This window comes from Larus michahellis, chromosome 8 (genome assembly GCF_964199755.1).
Source record: "Larus michahellis chromosome 8, bLarMic1.1, whole genome shotgun sequence".
NCBI lineage: Eukaryota > Metazoa > Chordata > Aves > Charadriiformes > Laridae > Larus > Larus michahellis.
Genome location: NC_133903.1, coordinates 6,915,656 through 6,938,207, shown reverse-complemented (window position 1 = coordinate 6,938,207; position 22,552 = coordinate 6,915,656). Strand labels below are relative to the sequence as shown.

The following is a 22,552-nucleotide window of genomic DNA, read 5'->3' as shown; positions in this document are numbered from 1 at the left end:
TCAGCTTCAAAAATTTGCCAGGGATCCAGTCAATATACAGATGATCAGCAACCTCACCTTGCTCCGGGAGACAGCTGTGTACTATACCTTGCTGCTGACATCTGGACCTGATTTTCCCTTATCGAGGTACAGGACCTGACCTGACTTCCTACCTGACTTACGGTTTAGCGTGGTACTGTGACTTAGCAGAATTTTGCTGAGCAGTGGTTCTGATGGCTGCTTCCATTAAATCTTTAAAGCATTTGTCTATTCTTCAAATAATTGCATTGGACTTGATCTTGGGGAGGGCCGGACCACGAGTTCCAAATCTTGGGAAATGACTGTCATGCAGTGCCAGCCACCGACTAATGACCAGCAGCACACCTTGCATGTTTTTGCAGTTTTGCCTGACACAGCAGTGCGCTCCGTGAACAGGAGCATCAGCATTGTCAAAGCTAAAGTGAATCAGGGGAAACATGTGCTGGATAAGAGCATCCTTTGGAAAAAAAGGAAAGATCTGTCAGAGCCACTGTCTGTCATACTGGCAGCCTCTCCTCCTTGTCTCCCACCTGCAGTCTCCCAGACAGATTTGTTTGCTACCTGAGCCCCTCGGCAGTGAGCAACCTGAGCAGAGACGATGCTTTGAGCTTGGCCCAGAGGATCAGTAAGAACTGCCCATTGAACCTGACACACAGAGGAATAACTAGAGAGAGTGCTCCCTCCTCCCTGACAACAGAGGAACTGCAGGTAAACCATTGACACTCAGCCCCATGACTCAGTTCTTCATTCATCTAGACAAAATTTGTGAGGCTTGAGGGGATCAACTCTTGTGCCTCCTCCTGTGTACACTCCTGTAGGCAATCTTGCTTTTTTTATTGTGGCATCAGGCTGGTGTTTCATGATGTGCAAAATCTTAGTGGGGAGACGCAGTCCATCAATAGGCTTCATCACACAAGTTTAAGGCACAAAGTCCAGTGATTTAAGACATCCAAAGGCCATAGGATCCCATAGGCTTACCTCATTGCTGCTCTGACTTTCTTTTCTGTCTGTGTGGGACTTTTTCAGGTTGCATCCTCCTTGGTGAGAAAGTTTGAACATTTCACCCCTGCAATCCTGCGTGCATTGGGCCAGGCTGCAGTTGGGCTGTCCATATCCGACATTGAAAACAGCATCAGTGAAAAAGACCTTGAAGCATCTATTCCTGCCCTGGGTGAAGTTCGTGGCTGGAATGCTGAGCAGTCCAGCACAATCATCAACAAACTGCTCAGCTCTGGCTACCAGGTACAAAGGATAAGATCCACAAATGCAGCTCATACCTGGTATAGCTGCCAGCAAGTGATGTTTGGCCCTTCACATACTCATGCCTGCGTGCATTACTTTTCAGATCCAGAATGGACAGAGCCTGGCAAAACTTGGGAGCTTGGTGGCTGGCCTCAACAGCAGCACGCTTCAAAGTCTGTCTCCAGAAGTAATCTTGGAAGCCATTAAGTTGCCTGAGTTTGTTCAGCACATAGCGACCCTGCCCTCTTCTCTGAAAATGATATTTGTGGAAAAGGTGAAGTTGCTTTTTCTCTTCAGGCGTCATAAATTAGCAAAGCTCTGGTGACTCACAGCTAAGAACACTGGTTACCTGGGGCCAGGCATTGACACACACCTGCACACCCGGACAACATTCCCTCGGGGGTGTTCGTCATTGCTGAACAGAGTGTGCAGCAGGACAAGCCTCTCAAGTCCCTATCACCTTGCCTGTGTAGATGTCCTTGGCAGCCAGCCAGCGTGTCTTGCTGAGCCTCCTGGGTCCTGGGGATGAGGGCAGAAGGGACAGTTGTTTTACAGGGTATTCCTGGAAGCTACTCCCCACTGACTTGAAAAGATGCTTTCAGAGAAAGGTTATTGTCATGGTTTGGAGTGAGAACATGTGAGAAGGGAAGGCGGCTTAGGAAGTCCCTTTTAGTGTAGGCTGATGTTTCAGCAATGCAGTATTTCATCCTCCCATGTGATTGTGTAGGATTTGAACACCTCTCTGCCTTTTTTCTGACCATAACTTCAGTCTTCAAGTTGTGTGTTTAGCATTCAAGTTTGTTGTTATCATCTTCCCTCTGTTAGGAAAGACCCTGAACTGTGTTTGGCACCAGAGGCCCTGCCTATAGCATGTCCTGGGGCAAATGGGGCTCTGTGTGAAGCGTTAGGGAAATAATGTTCACCACCGTGTTGTTCTGTAACGTGCCTTCCTCAAGTTGAGACATTGTTTGTGTTGGCAGAGAGGAAAGACGCGTCCTCCTTTCTGGCCTGCTAAAACTTTTTAGGGCATAAAGCCAGGAGGTGGGAAACTGATAAGAGACAGAACCGCTCCCATTCATTAGGACCCCAGGTACTAGCTCCAAGCAGCTCTCGTAGTCTGATGAATATGTCAAACAGGAAATATTTCGTAGTGTTAGGTCTCCAAGAAATGCCCAGATGATCATCAGGGGAGGTTGCCTGGCTTCTTTCCAGTTTGTCATTTCTTCTCCAGCAATTGTTTATTTTAGCCACAGTATTTGAATTATACGTTTTGTGGTTGGTTTGTTGTTTGTTTGTTTTTTTTTCTTTTTTTAAAGATTTCCTCCAGTGTAGGACACCCTGCTGACCTGGTTAAATATATCCCTGATGCTCTGGCCAGTTACATTCCAAAATCATTGCTTGTTTTTGGGGAAGAGAAGCCCAATGTTTTGGATCTCAACAGTAAAAAGTGGACCCGAGAACAGGTAATATGCTGGCGGCTTGTGTCCTTCTTACCCCCTCAGTGTCAGCCTTGGACTCTACAGAGCTATGTGTCTGCTCTGCACATCTGTCTGAAAATACAGGTGAATGTTGCAGAAGAGCATGGTAAACCGTTGACACTCTGGCTTTGCTTCACAGGCTGCCATGTTTTTCAGTGATGTGATGAAGGCAGAGCCTGACTTCAGCAGGTAGCGTTTTTCCTCTCTCCTTCCGTTGTCCATGTTTGTGTTTGCTTTGATTGCAATTTCCGTGTTTCCTTTGGCATGTATGGCAGACCCACCATATTCAATCTGTAATGGCAGATGGGAAATAACATGCAAACCCAAACACAGGCATGTAGCATCAAGATTTACCAGGGTGTTATCTGCAAAATATACCCATAAACCACACTTGCTTTCTGAAGTGATGCTGCTGTCTGAGACTGCACCTGGAACCTTGCTTCTTACTGCCTCTGTGGAAGGTGTTTCTAATCGGAGAATGTGTCAGTCTTCCACAGTGCTATTCCAGGCATTAAATTTAGTGGGACTGATATATCTTTTGTCGGCTCTCCTATCTGAGATGAAAAATTATGAAAACCATTATATATCTCAGGAAAAACAACGGAGTTGACATCAGTGTCCTGTGGATTTCACAATGAAGCTTTTCCATATAGAAAGGAATCAAAGTTTTAAGGACTTCTCCCTCAGCTCTCCCAGACTGTGCAAACTATGTTCAGTGACGGGGACCTGCACAACTCCATTTCACTTTCAATGTGTGGCATGTGCTGAAAACACAGGGAGACTGATCTTGTAATTCAGGATACAGCAATACTACTTGGGATGGAGAGTTTGTCCCTGTGTTTCTACTTCTACTACAAGTCTCTGGATTATGTTTATTTGACCAGTGATGGCTTCTTGATCTCCCACATAAGTCAAGACTAGCAACTTTGAGGGGATGGAGTTTGGAGAACGTTAAACTTTGAGAATGGGGGAGGCTTATGCTTGCTGTATTTGTCATTATATATGTGGGAGAAGAGCACCGAATTTTCTCCTGAAGGCCTTGCCCTTCTGATTTGCCTTCTGTAAATGTTCAGGCTTTCTCAGTCGGTCCTTCAAGGCTTCACGTGTGCAGCTACCAATGAGATGGAAGCAGAAAGATTTCAGGAGCTGGCCAAAGTCATGAAGGAGAAGAATGTCAAGCTAGGAGAAGATCAGGTCAGTTTCCGCATTTTGAAATGCGATGTTTGGTGTTGTCATAAAGATAGCAAGGAGGATTGTTCAGCAAGAACAAAAAATCTCTCATCTTCAGGGACTAGAACAAATGTAACTGGTCCTGGGTCTCCATCCCACAGTTCTGAATTTCCCCGAAGACAGGAGAAGTCAAGACCCAGTTGGCTAGATTTCTCAGGAACCAGAACCTCTGATTTCTGTCTCTTTTTTTTTTTTTTTTTTCCTTACTGTGGAGCAGAGTAAAATCTTTATATTTGTTTTATTTTTTTTCTAATGTTTTCATGTTGGCTTTTTCTTCCTTGATGTAAACTGTGCTGTCCTTTCAGCTGAGTTGCTTAGCGAAGCTGGTGACGCTGCATGGGATTCCCAAGGATTTAGATAGCTATCCTAAAGACCTGTTGCTGTTTTTAAGGTAACTGTGCTATGGTTTTCATGTTGTTACCCTAGTAACTAGTGGGAAAAAGAGGTATTACTTTATAACCTAGCTGGTGATGACTAGTTCGTGTTTGATGTGTATTTCAAACTTGTTCAGGCCTCCTTAAAGGGGAAAAAAAATCAGATTTCGGAAAGCTTTCAAAAGTGCTTTAAGGTCCTTTCAGATTCAGCTATCCATCATATTAATGTAAAAGTTAGAAAGCTCCTTTTAAATATATCTGTTTGGATACGAAACCAGTGTGCAGTTTTAGTACTTTCTGGCCTCTGTGAATGTGCTTTTCCTTTGCAACATCAAAGAAAACAGACAGCAGAGTGGATTTCTTTGTTCCTGTAGCTGCCCGCTGTGATTCTGCATCAAATCTTGAGCAATTTTAATCTGAGTCTCGCAATAGATTCCTTAAAGTGAAAATGAATTTTTAAAAAATGTAGGCTAGGATCTTTGGGAACAACAGCTGCATAGAGTTTAGTCTGTGGATGTGGAAGATGTTATACTGGACACAGTATATATTGAACAGCCTTGAACCTGACCAACTGTTTGATATCATTCGCTAGAATTCATGGAGTATTTGTCTTTCTAGTCCTTCAGACTATGCAGCAACAGGAAGCTGTAGGCAGTACTTTGCTAATATCGGGAAAGCAAATCTTGATGTTCTGCAAAGAGAGTCATCTCAGCGGAAAGAGCTGCTCTTGGAAGCTTTGGCATGTTTGGTACGTGGTCAGGGACAGCTCTGCAGAAGGCTGGGGAGAACTTGGGGTTGTCAGCTGTCAGCAGGAGCAACAACGCTCTTCTACAATGGCATCCAGTTCTTTAACACCTCTGTCTTGTATTATTTCAGAAAATTTCTAGCACACAGGTAAACAAGGAAAATGCAGAGATTCTGGGACGTCTGGTCTGTGACTTGGGTGGAGAATACATTAGAAGTTCTGGTGGGAATTTGCTGAAGCAATTAAGCCAGTGTGACTCTTTCCTGCCTGATCAAGAAGAGGCTATTAGGAGCGTCATCAGCAGTGGTAACACTACATTCGGGTATGAATTTTTCTCTTGGGCATCAGCAGAACAGTTCGCTTAAACAAAACAATTGTCCTATTAAGTCCTGAGAGAACTTCAGCCAACCAGCTTGGTCAAAAACTTGAATAATTCATAGTTTTTGAATTTCACATTGGACATTTAACATTGTTTTATTTGAACTTCAGCTGAAAGGTGTGCCTGGAATTCCACTGGAAAATACATTGTCACTTCTCACCTGCTCTAGTTAGAAAAGCCTTTCTGCTGGTCTCTTTTTCATTAACCAAACTTCTCTGAGACTGTTCTGATGAACACAGATGAGCTTTAGGTGTCTGTCAGCCATTCACTTTCAGAAAATATTCTGTTTCTACCTGTCAAACTGACAGGTGCTTGATAAATTCTGGCTGTATCTAACAGAGACCATTGTCCAGGGAAGGGAGGCAAAATATTTTCTCTTCCTGTGTCAAATGCCCTGAGATCTTGGCACTGAATTGGGTGATAGTAAGCCATAGATATTCTTTAGGTTTCATGCTTAAGAAAATAATAATGTACTTCTTAAAATGCCATTTTCCCATCCAGCTGCCCTTATTCATGTTACTAACAATTGCTTCTGCTCTGGTGGAATGAAGTTTTGTGTAACAGGAAGTGATTGAGATAGGATTTAAATCTTGTGTTTTCTTAACTTCAGGTGGTACAAGGACATAATCCTGTCAGCTTTTAAAGTGTTGTTTTTGTTGTTGTTGTTCTTCCTTGAAAGCTGATCCCTGCTAATTCTTGTATGCAGGGCTCCCGCAGCATGGTCAGCTTTTACTTTGAATGTGCTCAGTGGATTGATTCCTGTATTTGATCACAGCATCTTGCAGAAGATCCCCAAGGTGTGTTATTCATAGAGGTGTGGGGAGTTTGGGAAGCACTCCTAGTCCCACAGTATGAAGGAAATATGATGGGGGTTGTTCAGTCTAGTATGTTTTCAATAGTGTCTTCATTTAAAAATTGTGGTGCCAAAAGGGATAGATGGTCTATGAGAAGTGATGGTTGATCAAGCTGACAGCGTGGAACTGCAAATCTAGATCGTTGTTGGAAGAGTGCCAGAGGTGGAAAGCAGTAGTGACTGTATACAGTGCTTTGTGAGGAGGTAAAATCATTTATGGGGCATGGGATATGATAGAGTTTAAGCATTAAGAAATTTGCCTTTGGCTCACCAAAAAAAATAGCAGCAGGTCTGCTGCCCATTGTACTTTAACAGTCTTGTCTGTGTGAGTTGCAACTTGTTATGCTGGTGGTACACCAAAGATTGCAATGTCCCCCTGACGAAACCTTTTCCTTGCAGAATGCTTTAACTCTTTGGCTGAAAAACTTTGCACACAATTCACCTCTGTCAAGGGAACAGTTGGCCACCATTGTTGAAGAACTCCTGCCTACTAGGCATAAGCGTGCTGATGGTATGGGAGCTTTCTCTGATCTGTAATGGCAGCATTCCCCCTGGCATCAAGGTTGACCCTAGTGCTTGTAGGTGTCCCTAAATGTGTCTGAGTTCAACTACGAAACACTTGGTGGCAGGTCACCCGGGAGGGGGGTGGTACTCTGAATGCATACCTGTCTATCTCCAGCAAGGGACCATTCAAAGCTTGAAGTAAAAGGATTTAATACTGAGCACATTTGATAATTTCTTCAACAGGTTGCCCACCTAACAAGCGGATAACAGACACGGTTCTTAACAGTGACTTGATGCCTATTGAGTACACAGCTGAGCAGTTACATACTTGCCTGAAAAACGTCTCTCTGGATAATCACCTCCCTCAGATACTGACCTATGCCTTCAGTATTCAGCAATTAGGTGTGCTGAAGAGGCATCTGGATGAGGTAATGCCAGGCTGAAGAATGTCAAATTATCTACTGATGAGATTGCTCAGGGACTTGTCCGGTTGAGTTTAAGTGTCTCCAAGGACTGAGACTCCACTACCTCTCTGGGCTCCTCTTCCACTGTTTGACCACCTTTACTGTGAAAATATATGTTTCTTAATATGAGAATTTTCATTGCCTATTGGTCCTTATTCTTTCACTGTGCACCCCTGAGAAGAGTGTGGCTCCATCCTCCCTAAAATCTCCCATTAGTTGAAGACAGTGATAAAATCCTCACCTAGTCTTCTCTTCCTCAGACTAAAAACCCACCTCTCTCAGTCCCACTGCCCCACTTTGCGTGTCGTGTGCTGCTTCTGCCCTCCTGACCAGCATGGCCCTCTGCTAGACTTTCTAGTCTTTGCTAGACTTTGTCAAAGTCTTTCTGGACGTAGTATCCAGATGGGGTCTCGCAAGTGCCAACCAAATGGAGGGAAATAGTAATTTCCCTTGACATGCTGGCTGTGCCGCTGCTAGGGAAGCTCTCTCTGTATTTGATTAGCCTTCACCACCACAAAGCATGCTGGCCACTCAAATCCGTGTTGACTCAATTCACAGTGCTTCAGGTTTTGTTCCTTCCCCTGGGGCCTGCTTGCCTGAGCTATCAGGCAGAAAAAGGACAGATGTGCTCATGGAGTCTCACTGGCTTTGGTTTCTTATTCCTTGCAGACCTTTTGGGCTTTTCCACATCAATTTTACAAAAAGCATAAGTTCGTAAGCACAGGCACGATAATGAGTGTTCATAGCAATAACAATGATCTTTCCACAGACATATCCTGATGGGTATCCTGAAAGTTTGCTCCCCAAACTGGGCTCCCTTGTTTCTTTTGTCACCCCTGAGGACATTTCTAAATGGAAGATAACTTCAGCTGACACACTGGCTGACTTGCTAAAGTATCAGCCTGCTGATGCTCAGGTAGGGATTTGGGTTTGCTTTCCTGCCCATGTTTGCTTCCTGGTTTAGGAGCTGCTGGTCTAGGACTAGCTTAGTGGGTTCAAAGATGATTTGCTCATCTTTGAGGTCCAAACAAATATATTTGAAATGATTCAGTTTTATTTTTGTAATGATTGCATTTGTTTTTCTTTTGAGGATGAAAACATAGATTCTGATTCAGGTTAACTTTTGAAAAAAATTAAATGTGTTTCTAGGCTTCTGCAATAATTAGGAGATATGTTGACTTGGGAAATGCCTTGAATGCCACTGCACTGAACGCAATTGGTACGAGATACATATGCCTTCTAAATGTGACCGAGTTGAATATGATAGACCCCAGCAGCTTGAAGTGAGTCAAATATCGTGATGCTCTTGGCTTCTTGCAAAAGCACTTTCCCATCAGCAAGTGCATTTTCCTTTTCTCTCCACTCAGTGAGAGGAAATCTAGGAAGCAACTTGGTACCTGCCCTGCGTCCAGGTTTAAAAGCCTGCAGTTCTTGCAGGCCAGGAAGGGCTCAGATTTGCAGTCAAACTCTCTGTATTGTAGCTCAGCTGACAACAGATATGGTCTGCATGCATGCTTTTATCTAGAGCGAAAAGAGTTAATTAAATTTAATTTAAATTCCTTTGAAAGACTGCTACATGAAATCAGTTAACTACATCTTTGCAAATCTAGAAACTTACCATGCACCATCAGAGCTATCGTAACTTGGAAGACATGCCATTTTAAGCAGGAGACTGAGCCATTATTTTTTGGTCTTAGCTTCTCTCCATAACTCTTCTATCTACTGGGAAGAGGGGGGTCACCTGTCTTACATAGAGAATCCCAGACAGATACTAATAGTTCAAAATTTGTTCAGGTTGAAGATAACAAAAACTTTTCTCTCCCTGAATCTTAATTTTTCTGCAGACTAGCATCTCTGAATCTTTCAGCCTGTTCACAGCTTACGAAAGACATCTTATATGCTAAAGCAAAACGTGCTTTCTCAGACCAGCACTATTTACCTGCTTACTATGAGCTTATCAAACCATATCTAGGTATGTAAAAGAACAGTATATTATGGGGAAAGACAGAGGTCTTAGCCAGAAGCTGAGTGGGTATCAAATACCATCTAAGATTTGGGAATTTTCAGAGCCAGGTTGTTAAAAGTTTCAGTCTTTTCCAGCTTGCAGGTTGCCCAAATCAATTGTCAGACTATCACAGGGAAAATCAAACTCATGACTTCTGGGATGGGTAAGATCTGCGAGATCCACAAGAAATCGAGCTGCTAATGCTTAGCGCTTATCTCACAGCCCTTCTCCATGTCACAAAACATAGATTTTTCCCTGTTAAGCCAAGAATTTATTCACAGCCTGAGCAAACTCTTCTTACACCTCTGTCTAGCATCTGGCATTGTTGCAGATTGGTTTAACAGCCAACACAATAATACCTCCCAGCAAAATGAAGTAGCATCCGTATATTTTGCAGTTGGACCTCACTCTGTTAGCAGCCCCAGCCTAATAAATTTTAGAAACATCATTATAGCTCTAGCTTATACAGTTACACAACACTGCTCATTTAGGGGCTGTCCTCCATACTTTGATATACTTTCTCTTTTTGGTCCCAGGCGGTGCTCCAGGTATGGATCTCAAAGCTCTAAGCAAGGACAACGTGAACATGGATGTTAGTACTTTTGCGAATTTAAGAAGAGACTCCTTGCTGGTGAGCTGAATCTTCAAATTGTTGGATTCCTTGCATTCGTATTATGGTTTCGGTCGCATTGTCCATTGGTGTAAATCGGGAGTCACTCTGTCAAATTCAGAATGATGCTAGACCAGTAGAAAGTGGAGAACCGGCCTGAAACTTCTGTAAGAATGTAATTTGGAGTCGTACATGGATGCTAAGCCAGTCTTACTGGGGAATTTCTTTAGAGCAGGCCCTCATAGCAGTAGTGGCTGGAGCAGGGAACGGGCATCCATTAGGCTGCAGTCGACAGCTATGTGACAAGTCTTCTGACAAGAGTGTTAGCAGTAATGAAATCAATTTTGGAAGAAAGCCCAGTGATTCGGGCAGGGACCGGGGCCCCCTCTTGAGTGTAGGAGACTTGTCATCACAGGACAGCAGAAATAGTCTTTGAGGAGCCATTGTGTTCATTCCCCTAACCTAAGGGAAGATTGTCCCAGTTGAAACCACTCACCAGAAATTTGTCTTCCTCGTACTTCACATTTCTGCTAATAGAAACCTCATTGGTTCCTTGGTCAGAGGTATTATTTCCTACATCTGTAATTCTTGTTCTTTGATTTCTCCTAGAGCCTGACAGTTTCTGAGGTTGAGAACTTGCTGGGGATAAATCTCAGTGATCTGAAGAAATGGCAGCACAAGTCCCCCATCTGGGAGTGGGTCCAAATGCAGAAACAATCAGAATTGGATAAAATGCATATTGGGCTTACTGGGGGAACACAAGAAGGTTACATCAACATTGTCGCACAGAAATTTCAGTGTACGTATTATGTTAGGACCTCTGATTGTTGTGCTTTAAGTGGTTCAATCGTTCATTTCTTTGCACTGATGCCCCCTCTTTTTCCTTTAGCAACATCCTCAGCCTCTCTGGGTACTGTGGCCATGACACTCCACCTCCTGCCTGCTCTGCTTATCAGTTTCCTGATGATGTTGGTCTTGTCTTGAAAATCTTCCCTCAAGAGAAAGCAAGATGAGGGGGACCAGCCTCTGACCTGCTCTGAGGCCTGTTGGGGACGGCTATGCTTGGGGGGTGAGAGGGTGCTCCATGCTAGCAGGCAACTGTTGTGCAGCCCAGGGTTCACTTTTAGGTACTTCGTCTTTCAAATAACTCAAAATAACGCCAGTGTTCTGTCTGAAGGGAAAATTTCAGGCTCTTCAGAGCAGGATCTTTGCTTTTTGTAGAGACCAAGCCCAGGTAAGCCCCAGCCATGTAACTGCAACACAAACGATGTCAATATTTTACTGCGCAACCCTGGTGGGTTTAAGGGTGAGCAAATTGGCTGTTCTGCACGTTAACGATTACGTTTCTCAAAGAGCCTGGTGTCTTGACAGTACCAAGGCCTCTGAGCAGGAGTGAAGTTTTCTGTCTGATTGTAAAGAAATAATGTGACTAAGTAAAAAATGCCAGAAGCAAATTGAAGAGTTGCTGTTGTCGTCTCTTCATTCAGACTGCCCATACCTTTGTGTCTGCAGATATCGGTCCAAATTAAATGGTCAGAAACCCCAGACATGCTTTTTCCTTTTCTTTGGTCTTGACCCCTCAACACCGAAGAACTGAGGCTGTTCTCAGCTTCCTCATGGGCAAGGTATAAGAACTTTCTATAAGATTTTCAGTGCATTTTTTTCCCCCATTCATTGGGAATTTCTGTCCAAAAAAGCCTCGGTGCAACCTGTATCCAGCCCCTGAAACCCCCCTTTTTCCCCCAGGAGGAGAACCTGTCTGCAAAGACATTATAAATGTTTGTTGTCCATGCTTTACAGAAAGAGAACAGGAGAGCCCCGTCTGTCCTTCACTGCAGGCTTCTGGGTGGCAAGAGACACTTCCCCACTGCCTGCGTCCTGGGGTGCTGGGGCACTAGCTAGGGTGGGGGAGAGCCCAACGTAAGAAAGACAGCCTGCATCTTTAACAGCATCGATCCCCTGATAGAAAGCGTGATTTGTTTCTTTGTGCCTTGATTCGCTCTCAACAACTGACGTGCAAGAATCTCCTCAGCCCGTGGAGAATGAAACTAGTAAGTGGATGATCTGCAAGTTGGAGGGAGAAATGCTCTCTTGTAGTGGGGCTCTTGGAAGAGGAGACACTAGATAATGAAGAAAGTCAGAGCAAAAGAAGTAGAAACTGCTTAGATTTAAGCTAGCTAGAAAAACTACAATACAAAGCACTAAACACATCAAAGAACACATTTGATTAGGAAAAAAAAAAGTTGATTGATGTTTTATTATATAGCATTGCAACAGTAATCAAGATGAACTATCTTCAGTTAATCATCCCTCTAACTAGGCTTTGCGTAGTTTGAACAAATCTTGATCAAAAATCCCGTGAAACAAGTTAAATGCAATTTAGTGGATCTCTGAGCTTTCAGACTGTGTTGCTGGGCCATATTCTGCTGCTTTTGGAATGGCCGGTAACTCAAATCCCTGAGTTGTCCCACTGTTTGAGCGGATCCCAGTGGGACTGCTTAGAAGTAAAATACCCCTCCGTGTGAGTAAAGCTGGCAGAACCGGCCCTGCTGTCAGCATTAATGCGTTGTCAGACCAGTCAGCATTGCTGGCAATTGTATTACATAGAGCAACTAGCTAGTAAGTACCTGTTGGGCTTCTTTGGGCTGGAAAAATATCTGTCCTCCTTTCACTGCCCAGCCTCAAAATTAATAAGCAAATTCTGTGCTGGTATCAAGTGGACAAACTCTGTTCCTTTCCTGGGTTTCTGCTTTTCCGCAGGGAATTTGCCAGCACCGTTCTTTAGCAAGGTTGGTGCAAATTAAAGGAGGAATCCGCTAGGTTTGGCGCTGGAGGTGGCGGTGTCAGAGCAGCCCTCGCAGCAGTGAGGCTGTTGTCAGGATGGGCACTAGGCAGGAGGAGAGTCTGGATCCTGATCCTAGGGGGAGAAGACAGATGAGAAAGAATTGGATTATCCAGACAAACAGCACGCGTAAGCTGTGAGGGCGGTAGACCTGCTTTGGCATTCAGGTACCCCAGAGGACTGCACGTGTCAGGATGACATTTTTCTATTTTTTGTGACGTTGCCCGTACCTGCACCTCGGGCACTGACCTGCACCCCAGGCACAAATGTCACCTGGCTGTAAATAGTCAGTGGGACTGGGTGTTTTCTAACTTTCACCAGCGTAAATCAGGAGGAAATCTGTTGAGTCATTAAAGCTACAGATGTAGCTCTGCCGGGTTAAACGACTTCAGATTTTAGGGCTTTTATAGCGATGCCTATTCAGAAACACTGTGTTGGCTAAAATACAGAAGGCCAGATCCTTGCCTTGTGGAAAAACAGTGCAGTGCCCTGGCATTAATGGAATCACTCCAGCTCCCTGCAGAGCAGTTGAGGGGTGCTGGGCATGCCGAGATGTCTGAAGGTGCACCTCACCGGACTTGCAGAACGCGTGGGACCTGAAAGTGGTGGGCTCCAGATCCAGGGGCTTTGACACCCTGGAGAGCCACATCGCTGCCTGTCTAGCCAGTAACTACTTGGGGGTTTCTTGTGGACAGCAGCACACCGGATTGAATCTGGCCAGGAAAAAGGTGGATCAGCTACTACTCGTCAAGCTTCTGCCTTGCCATCGGGTCCTAAGCTTTTCCCGACTCTGAACATTCACATCTTACCAGCTTCAGGGTGCAGGTTGATGTATCCGCCAGGTGTTGGTCTCGGTGGCTCTGGCACGCCTGTGGGTGGGTTTTTAGTGGTCTCACTGCTGCTGGTGGTGGAAAAGGGGCCGGGAAATGCTGGAGGAGCACTGGTCTTGCAAGCTAATGTTGTAGTCTTGGCCGTTGAGGAGGGGACACTCTTTTGGGTGGAGACAGTGGAGTTGGGAGTGGGGGTGGGCTTGTGGGGAGGGAGGTTCATTTCTGTGGCTGCGGTGGCGGCGGGTGCAGAGGTGGAGGTAGGGACAAGGGTGCTGGGAGCATTGTGGGTGGTCGGCGTGGTGGTGTTACGGGTGGCGGGAGCAGGGCTGATAGTACCTGCAGGTGCTGGGGGGTTCACGGACACCAGTGGGGTGCTGGCGTTGTGGGTGGTAACGGCTGAGTTACTAACAGCGCTGGTGGTGGTCGTGGTGGCCCCGTGTGTGGCAGCCGGAGGTGGGACGGAGCTGGGAGAGGTGGCGTTGGGGTTGACAGTGGCAAGGATGGTGGTGAGGAGGGTGACAGTGGGGGGGGTGGCCTTACTTGAGGTGGCAGACTGGTGGGTGGAGCATGGGACAATGGAGCCCGTGGTCGTAGGAGGTGCGGCGGTGGAGGTGGCAGGGGGACTCCCAGCAGAACTGGGGGCAGTGGTGTAAGTGCGTGGGGGAGTGCTGTGAGGGGAGGTTGGGCTGATAGTACTTGGGGTGGGGGCCTTGTGGGGGCTGGTACTTAAATTAGCGGTGGGGAGGCTGCTAGTGGCGATAGAGGTGGGGGCAGTGGGGAAGGCAGTGGTCGCGGGGACGGTGGGGGTGACACTGGCCGAGGTGGTGGGGTGGGGAGTGGCGGTGGTCCCCGTGGGGCTGGGCTCCTGCATCCCTCCTTGCAGGCCGATTCCCAGGGTACAGTCCAGTTCCTGCTGGGACTGGCTCTTCACCCAGCGCATCACCGAGGTCTCGTTTTCAGCTTCCTTCAGGTAAGCGAGGTTTTCCCCGAGCAAATTTTTCACGTCTGTGACGCTGAGTTTCTGCAATACACGTGCAACAACGTCTTTGTCCATCCTCGCAGCTGGCAGCACCGCAAGGCGCTTTTCTAGCAGGACTGTACAGTAAGTAATAACTTCCGAAAGACAATTTCAAAAGGTAAAAAAAAATAAGAGACTTGGTGATCCGATGGGGCTGTGGCCTCAAACCCCAGCCCTCAACTAGCCCTGCCCTCCAGCGGGGAAAAGAGGAGCAGCGTGGTGGGGGACGTACCTGCATTTCATCGGGATTTAGGGCAAGGAAGGTGTCTATGTCCATGTCTATGATAATGCCAGCTTTAGCCAAGTCTTTCAGGTCCTTTGCTGGAGCTCCACCTTAAAGAAATCATACGGGGCACCTAGACACGTGCAAACACTTACAATGCTTTTGGGGGGGTTCTGGAGACTGCTGGATGTGTCTCTAGTGTGGACAAACCCCCCTGGCCGAGGAAGAGGTATCCAACCTCTGTCACCATGGGAAGGAGGGTGAAGGCTGAAACACCTACCCAGGTACGACCGAATCTGGCAATAATACGCCCTGGTGGTGCCAGCCTGGCCAGCAAAGGCCTCCTGGGCTTTTCTGTAGAGCTGGTCCTTCTTGGTTTGAGAACAAGAAGAAATGTTTAATTGTCCAGCAGTCCTGGGGAGAGGGAGGGTCACCGGTTAGAGCCAGAGGCACCATTCCAAAGCACAGCTCAAGCCCTGCTGTTGGTGTGGGGAGAGGAGTGGTCTGTCCCTGCCCGCAGTGCCGGTGGCTCAGGCAGGAGCGGGGAGCAGGACGTGGCCATCCCACTGTGCTGCCTGCGAGCGGCAGGGCCAAAATGGAGGTGGGAGTCTGCTATCCCACCATCCGCTTCCCCCCTGGTCCCAAGGGCTTCGCAGGACTGAAAAGCACCCCTAAAAAGTGTCTAACCTGATTGCTTCTGGAGGTATTTGCTTGATCTGCTCCTCCTGCAGGTTACACAGGTTTCTCCCACCCATTTTCCAGAGCAAGGATCCGGTCAAGGTGCCCCCTGTGGCCTGGTACCTGCTGAGCAGCTGCTGGACCTGGGAAACACAGTTGATGTGGTTGCACGCAGGCAGGGAAGGAAGGTGCTCCCGGTAGAAATGCGCGTGCTGCTGCCGGGGGGTTTACCTGGGGAGCCTCCCACTTGCCATCCGAGGGGCTGAGCAGGGCTGAGAACGTGTCGTTGGACAACGGTGGCCACTGGCTGATCTCCTCCGCCGTGTACTGGCGAGCCAGCCGCCCGAACTGCTTCAGCTGCTTCTCTGGGATCTCCGACCCGTAAATCTATAGGGGCAGGCCAGTGGGACAGAAAAGAGGGTCAGGGAAGGGAAAAGAAGGCAGAAACAGGCGCAAAGGACACGCTCAGGCGCCTTCATCCCTGCGTCTGATGATGCCCGTTCCCGCAGCGAGTCTCGCCCATCCCGGAGCGTGCCCACGCTAACGGGGGGCTGTGCAGGGGCTCCCGCCCTCTGTCACTCGTCACCTGCTTCAGCTTGTTTTTCATGACCATGAGGTACTCCGTGGGGAGCGGCTGTTCCAGCAGAGGCTCCAGGTTTGCTTCTAAAACCTCATTGCTCAGGCAGAGGTCAAGCTGCTCGCTGGTGCTGTAGTCGATGATGAAGAAGGAGCTGGAGATGATGCTGGCCGTGATGGGGGTGGACGGGCAGCCTGTGGGCAAGGAGGGCACATTGGGCACATTGGGCAGACTGGCATCTTCTCCCTCCTGCCTGGCCCTGGTCCTGCCACAGGACCCCAGAGCCCCTCAGAAGAGCCCTGATGAATGAACAGGGAATCGCCATAATGCAGCTCAAGCCGTCCTGCAGGGCAGGACTGAGAATCGTCCTCCCATCCTCTGGGTCCCCAGCCCATGAAGGTGCCTTATTCGCTTTCATCCCTTAAAGTTATTCATGAAGAACCTGGTGATGTTTCTGTAGACCACGTGTGCTTTGTCCTCTTGAAGGCAAATAAAAAATGAACCCTTTCCCACGTCGCCTGCACGAGCATCCTCCAGACTTGCAGCATCCTCCCCTGGCGCCGCTCCCACCCAGCTCCAGGAGTTTTCTCCCCCTGTTCCAGCTCCTTCCCAGCTGTTGCTCTCATATTCCTGTTCCCAGGTAAGAGCAAACACCCCAGCGTGCTGTAAGATCATTTTCCCCCATCTCCCCAGTTAAAGGGAATCCTACAGCTTCCTGCCTGGTCCTGTCCCCCTCCCTGGGAGCACACAGGTGCTCACCAGCCTGGGGTCTTTTTTCCCTCCCCAAGAGCTCTGAACTGGTCCGGACTGGCCGCAGTGATGGGAAACACTCACGGTCTGTGCTCCGCTTCAGCCTGGGGTGAGACGAAGCCGACGCTGCTCTGAAGGCCCTGAGGAGGGTCAGGGACTTCTCCCGCTGGGAACGTCCCTGGCTGCCGTACGTGGCCGCGATGCTCCTGCTGAAAGCCTCCCGCGCTGCCTGCTGAGGGGGCAGAGGGTGCTGGGTCCCGCAGCCTCAGGGCTGGCCTGGCTGATGGGCAACTCGTCCCGAGGTCTGGAGGGGAGGGGACTTACCTCGGCCACCAAGCTCAGCGTGGTCTGGTTCAAAGCCAGCAGGAGCGGCCCCATATTTTGCAGGGTCTGTAAATCCCAGCTCGAAGGATCCCTGCAGCCGTCGGGAGAAGGACCAGCTCAGCATCCTCATGGGTACGCCACCCCTTCTGCTCATTGCCTGCCCGGTAAGAGCAGACGGAGGCTCCTTACCCATACACTGTGCCCCCCCCGAGGAGCACGGCGTTGAGGGCGTCCTGCTGGGCCCCCGTCAGTGCTGGGCAGAGCTTCAGGTTCTCCAGGATGCTGGGGTCCGAGGCCGTGATGGTCTCAGGCTCCATGTCGCACACCAGTGCTCCGAGGCTGTCGAGCTGCTCGGGGCTCAGGCGGCTGCTCCTCACCCCCTGGGAGAGACGACCTCGTACAAACACCGGCCGAGGGGCGCGGGGGGACCCTGGCCACCCCTGGCTCGCTCCCCACTCACCAGACAGGCCAGTGCCCCGCGCAGCAGCCCCGTCCGCCGGGACGAGCCCATGGGCAGCAGGTCCAGGTTCCCGCGGGAAGCCCGGGCGTAAAACTCTCGGCAGGTCCCACCACGCACCTCGGACAAGCTGCGGGGAGCAAGAGTCAGCGTGGCCGGGAGGAACAGGGCAAAGGGCTCCTCGTGTCCAGGCAGGAGAGCTTTAATGTTTTTTGGGTGGGGAGCATGGGGAAAGTCGTTTTAAATGGTCACCCCCTTCTGAGCAATGAGCTGTGCATTGGGCGAGGGTTGGGGGAGGTCTCCTCTTTCCCAGGGGAGGATATCTCAGGCACAGGGTGGGGGCTACCCAACCCCGTGCCATGGCCAGCATGGCCCCAGCTTTGGCAAGGAGAGGACCAGGGGGTCTGGCAGGGCTGGATGTGCCCCATGTGGGTCTGAAGGTGCCCGCAGATGCGGGCATCACAATGCAGATTTTGTAATACTCTTCTCCCACGCGGAGTCCTGTGCGCCCCGGGGTGTGCCAGGGCCGCGCTGGCGCGGGCTGGGTGCTGCGATTCGGCACCAAAACCACAGCTGTGCGCTGCCCTCCATACTCACTCGAAGAAGAGCAGCAGGTCTGGTGGGTACGTGCCGAATTCGGCCGTCAGGTTCTTGGCAGTGAGCAGCCTGGCCAGGCAGGAGAGCTGGGCAGAGAGAGGCTTTACTTGGCAACGCTGAGGCGGTGAGAGCCCCTTTTCCCTGGCACCCCCCAGCTCCCCGCGCCCCCTCGGGCTCTGCGGGGTCTGTGGCCCCCACAATTGCCCACCTGGGTGCCGCTGAGCTCCGCTCCTTCGTTTTGCAGACGCTGGGCAAAGGCGAGGATGTCGGCAGCAGGCAGGTCGCTGGCTGGGATGCACTGGAAACCTTGCAGGACCGAGGCGGAGAGGCTGCGATGGAGAGGCACGGTTGCCTTTCACTGTCCACGTTAGCTCCCTAACACCCCGTGGAGGAAGAATCCGCTTGTCCCCTTGGGAAATCCCTCTTTGCCCTGACCGTGGGGTAAGTGGGAATAACATGGGGTGTCGTGAAAGCGTCCCCCGGCCCTGGTGCCGAAGGGGATGCCCTGCAGCCATGAGGGTGCCCATCCCCACGGCCGGGGTGGTGGCAAGAGGTGCCCACCATACCCTGGGCTTTGGGTGAGGGAGAAACCAGCAGAGCCTGGATTTCGGCTTGGGCGAGGCTCCCGTTGACTCACATCATCCATAAAGGAAAGGGAATTCTTGGTGTGTTTGTGCTATAACAAAAGCCGCTGCAGCTGAAACCCCAGCCTGGGCACCGGCGCCAGAACCGGCTGCGCAAGGCTCTAAATCCTCCCCAGCCCAAGTGACCTGTCACAGCAGCTGTGACACGGATGTGGGGAGAAACGCTATATCCACCCCCCCCACTGCCTGCATCCCCTGAGACCCCCCCAGCTTGTCAGAGACCCCATCTGGGGCCGGTACTTACTCGGTGTGTTGCTCAGTGGCAGACAGGACGGCTCCGAGGACCAGGGTGACCTGGGGAGGGGGAGAGGGGGGACACTCAGAGTCAATGAGGGACAAAGGGCTTTTAAACACAGGGACCAAGCGGGGAATGGGGCCTGACATGCCCAGACCGGCGGCTGCTGCCCACAGGCCGCTGAGGACGGCAGCAGCCCCGAGGCTGCCCTGGGCAAAAGCCACCACAGCTGCTCTCAGGAGTGGGGACCCTTCAGCCGCAGGTGTGTCCCTGCTTCCCCCTAGCTGGGTGCCCGTCAAGTTTAGGGTCCCAACCTTCGGTCTGGGAGCTGGGCATGGAGGCGGAGGGTGAACGAGGGATGGGACGGGACAGGGCCATGGGCTGCACAGGGGGCCAGAGGGGAGGCGATGGTTTGCCTCCCTGAAGCCGAGGACCGGGGGAACCGCGGCAGCTCTGACGCTCCCGGTCACCGGCTGCGATGTTTCGGCAAAGCCCTGGCGTATCCGGAGCCACTGGAGCTGCCGGCGCTGACTCACCGCTGCTGCTTTCACGAGGTCTGCGGGGAAACCTGCAACAAAGCGGGAGGGGGTTATAAAATATCCATGTTATAAAACATCCACGACCGTATGTGCAGGCGGTCGGGGGCTGTTATAAAGCAGCTCTAGGGTAAAGTCTAGGAAGGGTCTTTTCCTTGTCAATTTAATAATAGTTAGCAAATGCTGGCCAACGCTATGCAGAAAGCAGCCCCCGTATCACCCTGCAGCCTGTGCCAGCCCAAGCAACCCGGGGCGCCTCGGGGTGGGTTTGGAAGGCAAAAAGTGAGAAATCTGCCCCATGGAATAGGTTTGTGCAGATTTCTAACGCCCTGCAGCTGGGAAGAACTCCCACCGCCTGCGGGTGCTGACGGGAGCAGGAGGCAGAGCACAGGGAGCACCAAAGCCACGTGGGTTGGGAATGAAAAGCGCCGCGGGCTGGAGCATCCCCAGAGCCCGGGGATGGCAGAGGGTCCCGGGACACGGTCAGCTTTGCGGGGACGAGATGTATAACTCACGGAGGCAGAGAGCGATGGCTGCTGGGGCTGCCCACACCATGCTGCCTGTGCCGGGGCTTCGTCCTCAGTGCAGATCAGAGAGCGCAGACGGGGAGCCGTGTCCCCCACCGCGGGACGGTGCCGGCTGGGCTGGGAATGGTCCTGCAGCCGATTCCCTCGTGGGATGCTGGGGCTGGAGCCGTGGGAGCGCAGCAGGTCAGTGTGCCCACCCGAGCTCTGTGAGTGCCTGCACAAACCCCCCACCCCCCGCCACCAAGGGAGAGATTTTGAATCCTGTATAACAGAAAACAGAATTTCATTCTCCATTAAAAGAATTAAAAAGAAACATTAAAAGAAACTCCACAACATTCTGTCCCTTCTGACACCCCTGGTCCCATCTGGACCCTGCAGGGTCAGGGTCCCCCTCCATCCCCCAGCTCCGCACAGAACCACACCAGCACAGACTGGGAGAAACCCAGTGCAACCCAGCGGAGGAGCTCCATCAGGCGCTGCCCTCCCCCTGTACCCGACCCCACACCCCCCAGCTAGAAACTCCCGATAGAGAATAAATCCCAGCTCTAGAACTGCCGTCCGTGGGCTGCTCAGCGCTGCCCAGAGCAGTTAGCTTATTGCCCTTTGAACCGGAGGCGAGTAATTTTTTTTCCGCTAAATCTCATTGTGTTCCCTAAATCCCACCGTCGGCCTCGCCAAGTCGTTCTCCGTCCGAGGAGGGGAATTTGGCTGGGCTGGAGGAGGATTCGGTGCTGCTCAGGCGGGGAAGGTGCTCACCCACCCGCGATGTCCGGGGCTGGGCAGCGCCGGGGAGGGCTCGGCACTTATCTGCTGCGGGGTGGGGATGGCGCTCTGAAAAACGGGGTGTGACGGGCCAGTTTCTCAACAGTGTTTTGTAAAGCTGCTCTCTCTCTCTCTCGGTTTTGGTTGTTTTTTTGGTTTTGTTTTGGTGTTTTTTTTGTTTTTTTTTCTCTTTCTTTGTAAAGGGTCACTTTGAACTTTGGGGCAAATGAGTTAAATCCTCTGGTTTGGTGGTTTCCGTGCTCCTGATGGAGGCAAACGTCCTCCCAGTTCATAAAAAAACCCTTCAAGCTATTCAAGGGTACATTTTGTAGGGCAACTGGCGTGCAGAATAGATGAGTCCTCGGTGATGGGCTCAGCACCCCTCGGGAGGTGCTGCCCTCACACCCGTCCTTTTTGCCTGTGCCATGGACAATCCCGTTCCCCTTTTTACAGCTTTCTCTCTGGAATTTCTGATCCTGCTCTGAAACGCCGTCCAGCAGGTGCTAGGAAGGAGGAGACCAAAAAGGAAGGAAGCAAAACCTTTTGGGGGCTGTGTGATGAAAACCTGAAGGAGCCCGATGCTGCCGGCAGCAAACGTGTTATCTGTGCATTTATCCCAGGAAAAGGGAAGGGTGAGAGAGTCTGCAACGCTCGGCTGAGGCGGCTGTCCCGGCCACACCACCCGCTCGGCCAGGTTTGGGGACATCAGCCTTTGTAAAGGGTCCCTGGACCCGTGGGCACAGCACTGAGCAGGGTTTGCCATCCCCGGTGTCCCCAGCCAATGTCCCTGTCCCCGACTCCCACCGAGCAACCAGTCCTGCAGCACCAAGGCTTGGTCAACCGCCCGCGGGTGTTTCTGGTTTCTATTTTGGAAGGATTTGCTGTAAAAATAGCTCTTGTTGGAGCGGTAAAATTACAGAAACTTGTTTGCTATGAGGCTGCCGGTGGGACACAGCCCCCGCCCCGGGCTTGCTGGCCAGAGGTGGCTGGAGCGGGAGGGCAGGGGCACATGGGGGCCCCTTTGTGGGTCACCGTGTCCCCGCAGAGCTTAAACCTGGCCCTGGAACAACCCCAGGAGGAACAGGCACAGGAGAATCCACTCCAAACGCGAATGTGCCGGGAGCCATCAGCTGAGGCCCCTTCACCCTCGGTGGGAAGGGTGGTGGGCACCGCCGCAGGCAGGGAAGCTCCGGCCGCATCCCCCTCCTCCTTGCCAGCTGCTTCTCCTTCCTTGTCGGGTTTACAACCTTAAAAATCTCGCAGCCTGAAGGCTGCAAATGATTCCTTGGGGTTTTCACTCACTTTTCCAGCTGCTCCAACCCAAGGTATGACCGTTGATGTACAAATTATACAAAACTCATGCACGGCCGCAGCTTTCCCTCTGCACCCCCTAAACACCGGCAGCCCCGGGGCTGCTCCCCCGTTTCCCTGCCAGGGAGAGCTGCAGTGTTTCGAAATTAGGAGTTTTTCTTCCGCCTCTGCTATTTGGTTCGGGATGATCCCAGCCGCTGGTGTTGGCCAGAGCGAGCGGCGGGCAGGGCCGGGGCAGTGGCATGTGCCCCAGCCACCCCGGGCACCCTTGGTCATCTGTGTCAAGAGTTACTAAATCCAGGACGGCTTTCGGGTAGATAATCCCAGAGGTTTCGGCTG

The 22,552-nt window shown here is 50.6% G+C and overlaps 2 protein-coding genes across 17 annotated transcripts in view; one reads left to right on the top strand and one right to left on the bottom strand.

Annotated features, from left to right (window-relative positions):
* The window catches only part of LOC141748061 (mesothelin-like), a 78,890-nt gene extending 67,444 nt beyond the window's left edge, over positions 1-11,446 (top strand). For 14 of the 16 annotated variants that reach the window (XM_074599466.1, XM_074599460.1, XM_074599459.1 and 11 more), the window contains 19 exons: positions 5-126; positions 555-726; positions 1,045-1,260; positions 1,364-1,534; positions 2,577-2,723; positions 2,878-2,927; positions 3,812-3,932; positions 4,274-4,359; positions 4,961-5,090; positions 5,219-5,409; positions 6,173-6,263; positions 6,719-6,830; positions 7,067-7,251; positions 8,057-8,203; positions 8,437-8,570; positions 9,132-9,259; positions 9,829-9,923; positions 10,512-10,701; positions 10,792-11,446. In XM_074599466.1, the coding sequence (XP_074455567.1) occupies positions 5-126; positions 555-726; positions 1,045-1,260; positions 1,364-1,534; positions 2,577-2,723; positions 2,878-2,927; positions 3,812-3,932; positions 4,274-4,359; positions 4,961-5,090; positions 5,219-5,409; positions 6,173-6,263; positions 6,719-6,830; positions 7,067-7,251; positions 8,057-8,203; positions 8,437-8,570; positions 9,132-9,259; positions 9,829-9,923; positions 10,512-10,701; positions 10,792-10,886 (2,583 nt within the window). In that variant the 3' untranslated portion in view covers positions 10,887-11,446. The remainder of the gene's footprint in view (positions 1-4; positions 127-554; positions 727-1,044; positions 1,261-1,363; positions 1,535-2,576; positions 2,724-2,877; positions 2,928-3,811; positions 3,933-4,273; positions 4,360-4,960; positions 5,091-5,218; positions 5,410-6,172; positions 6,264-6,718; positions 6,831-7,066; positions 7,252-8,056; positions 8,204-8,436; positions 8,571-9,131; positions 9,260-9,828; positions 9,924-10,511; positions 10,702-10,791) is intronic. The other 2 variants (XR_012588891.1, XR_012588892.1) reach the window with 2 other exon arrangements.
* Positions 11,447-12,745: 1,299 nt separating this feature from the next.
* On the bottom strand, positions 12,746-20,168 carry LOC141747473 (mesothelin-like protein). The gene is made up of 16 exons (XM_074597735.1): positions 20,129-20,168; positions 19,614-19,645; positions 19,087-19,136; positions 18,407-18,527; positions 18,199-18,284; positions 17,605-17,731; positions 17,334-17,524; positions 17,145-17,235; positions 16,905-17,049; positions 16,080-16,264; positions 15,725-15,880; positions 15,503-15,636; positions 15,096-15,229; positions 14,825-14,925; positions 13,554-14,595; positions 12,746-12,819 (listed from the first exon to the last, which is right to left on the bottom strand). The coding sequence occupies exons 1-16, from the start codon at positions 20,166-20,168 to the stop codon at positions 12,746-12,748; spliced, it is 2,709 nt and encodes a 902-aa protein (XP_074453836.1).
* Between the last annotated feature and the right edge of the window lie 2,384 nt (positions 20,169-22,552).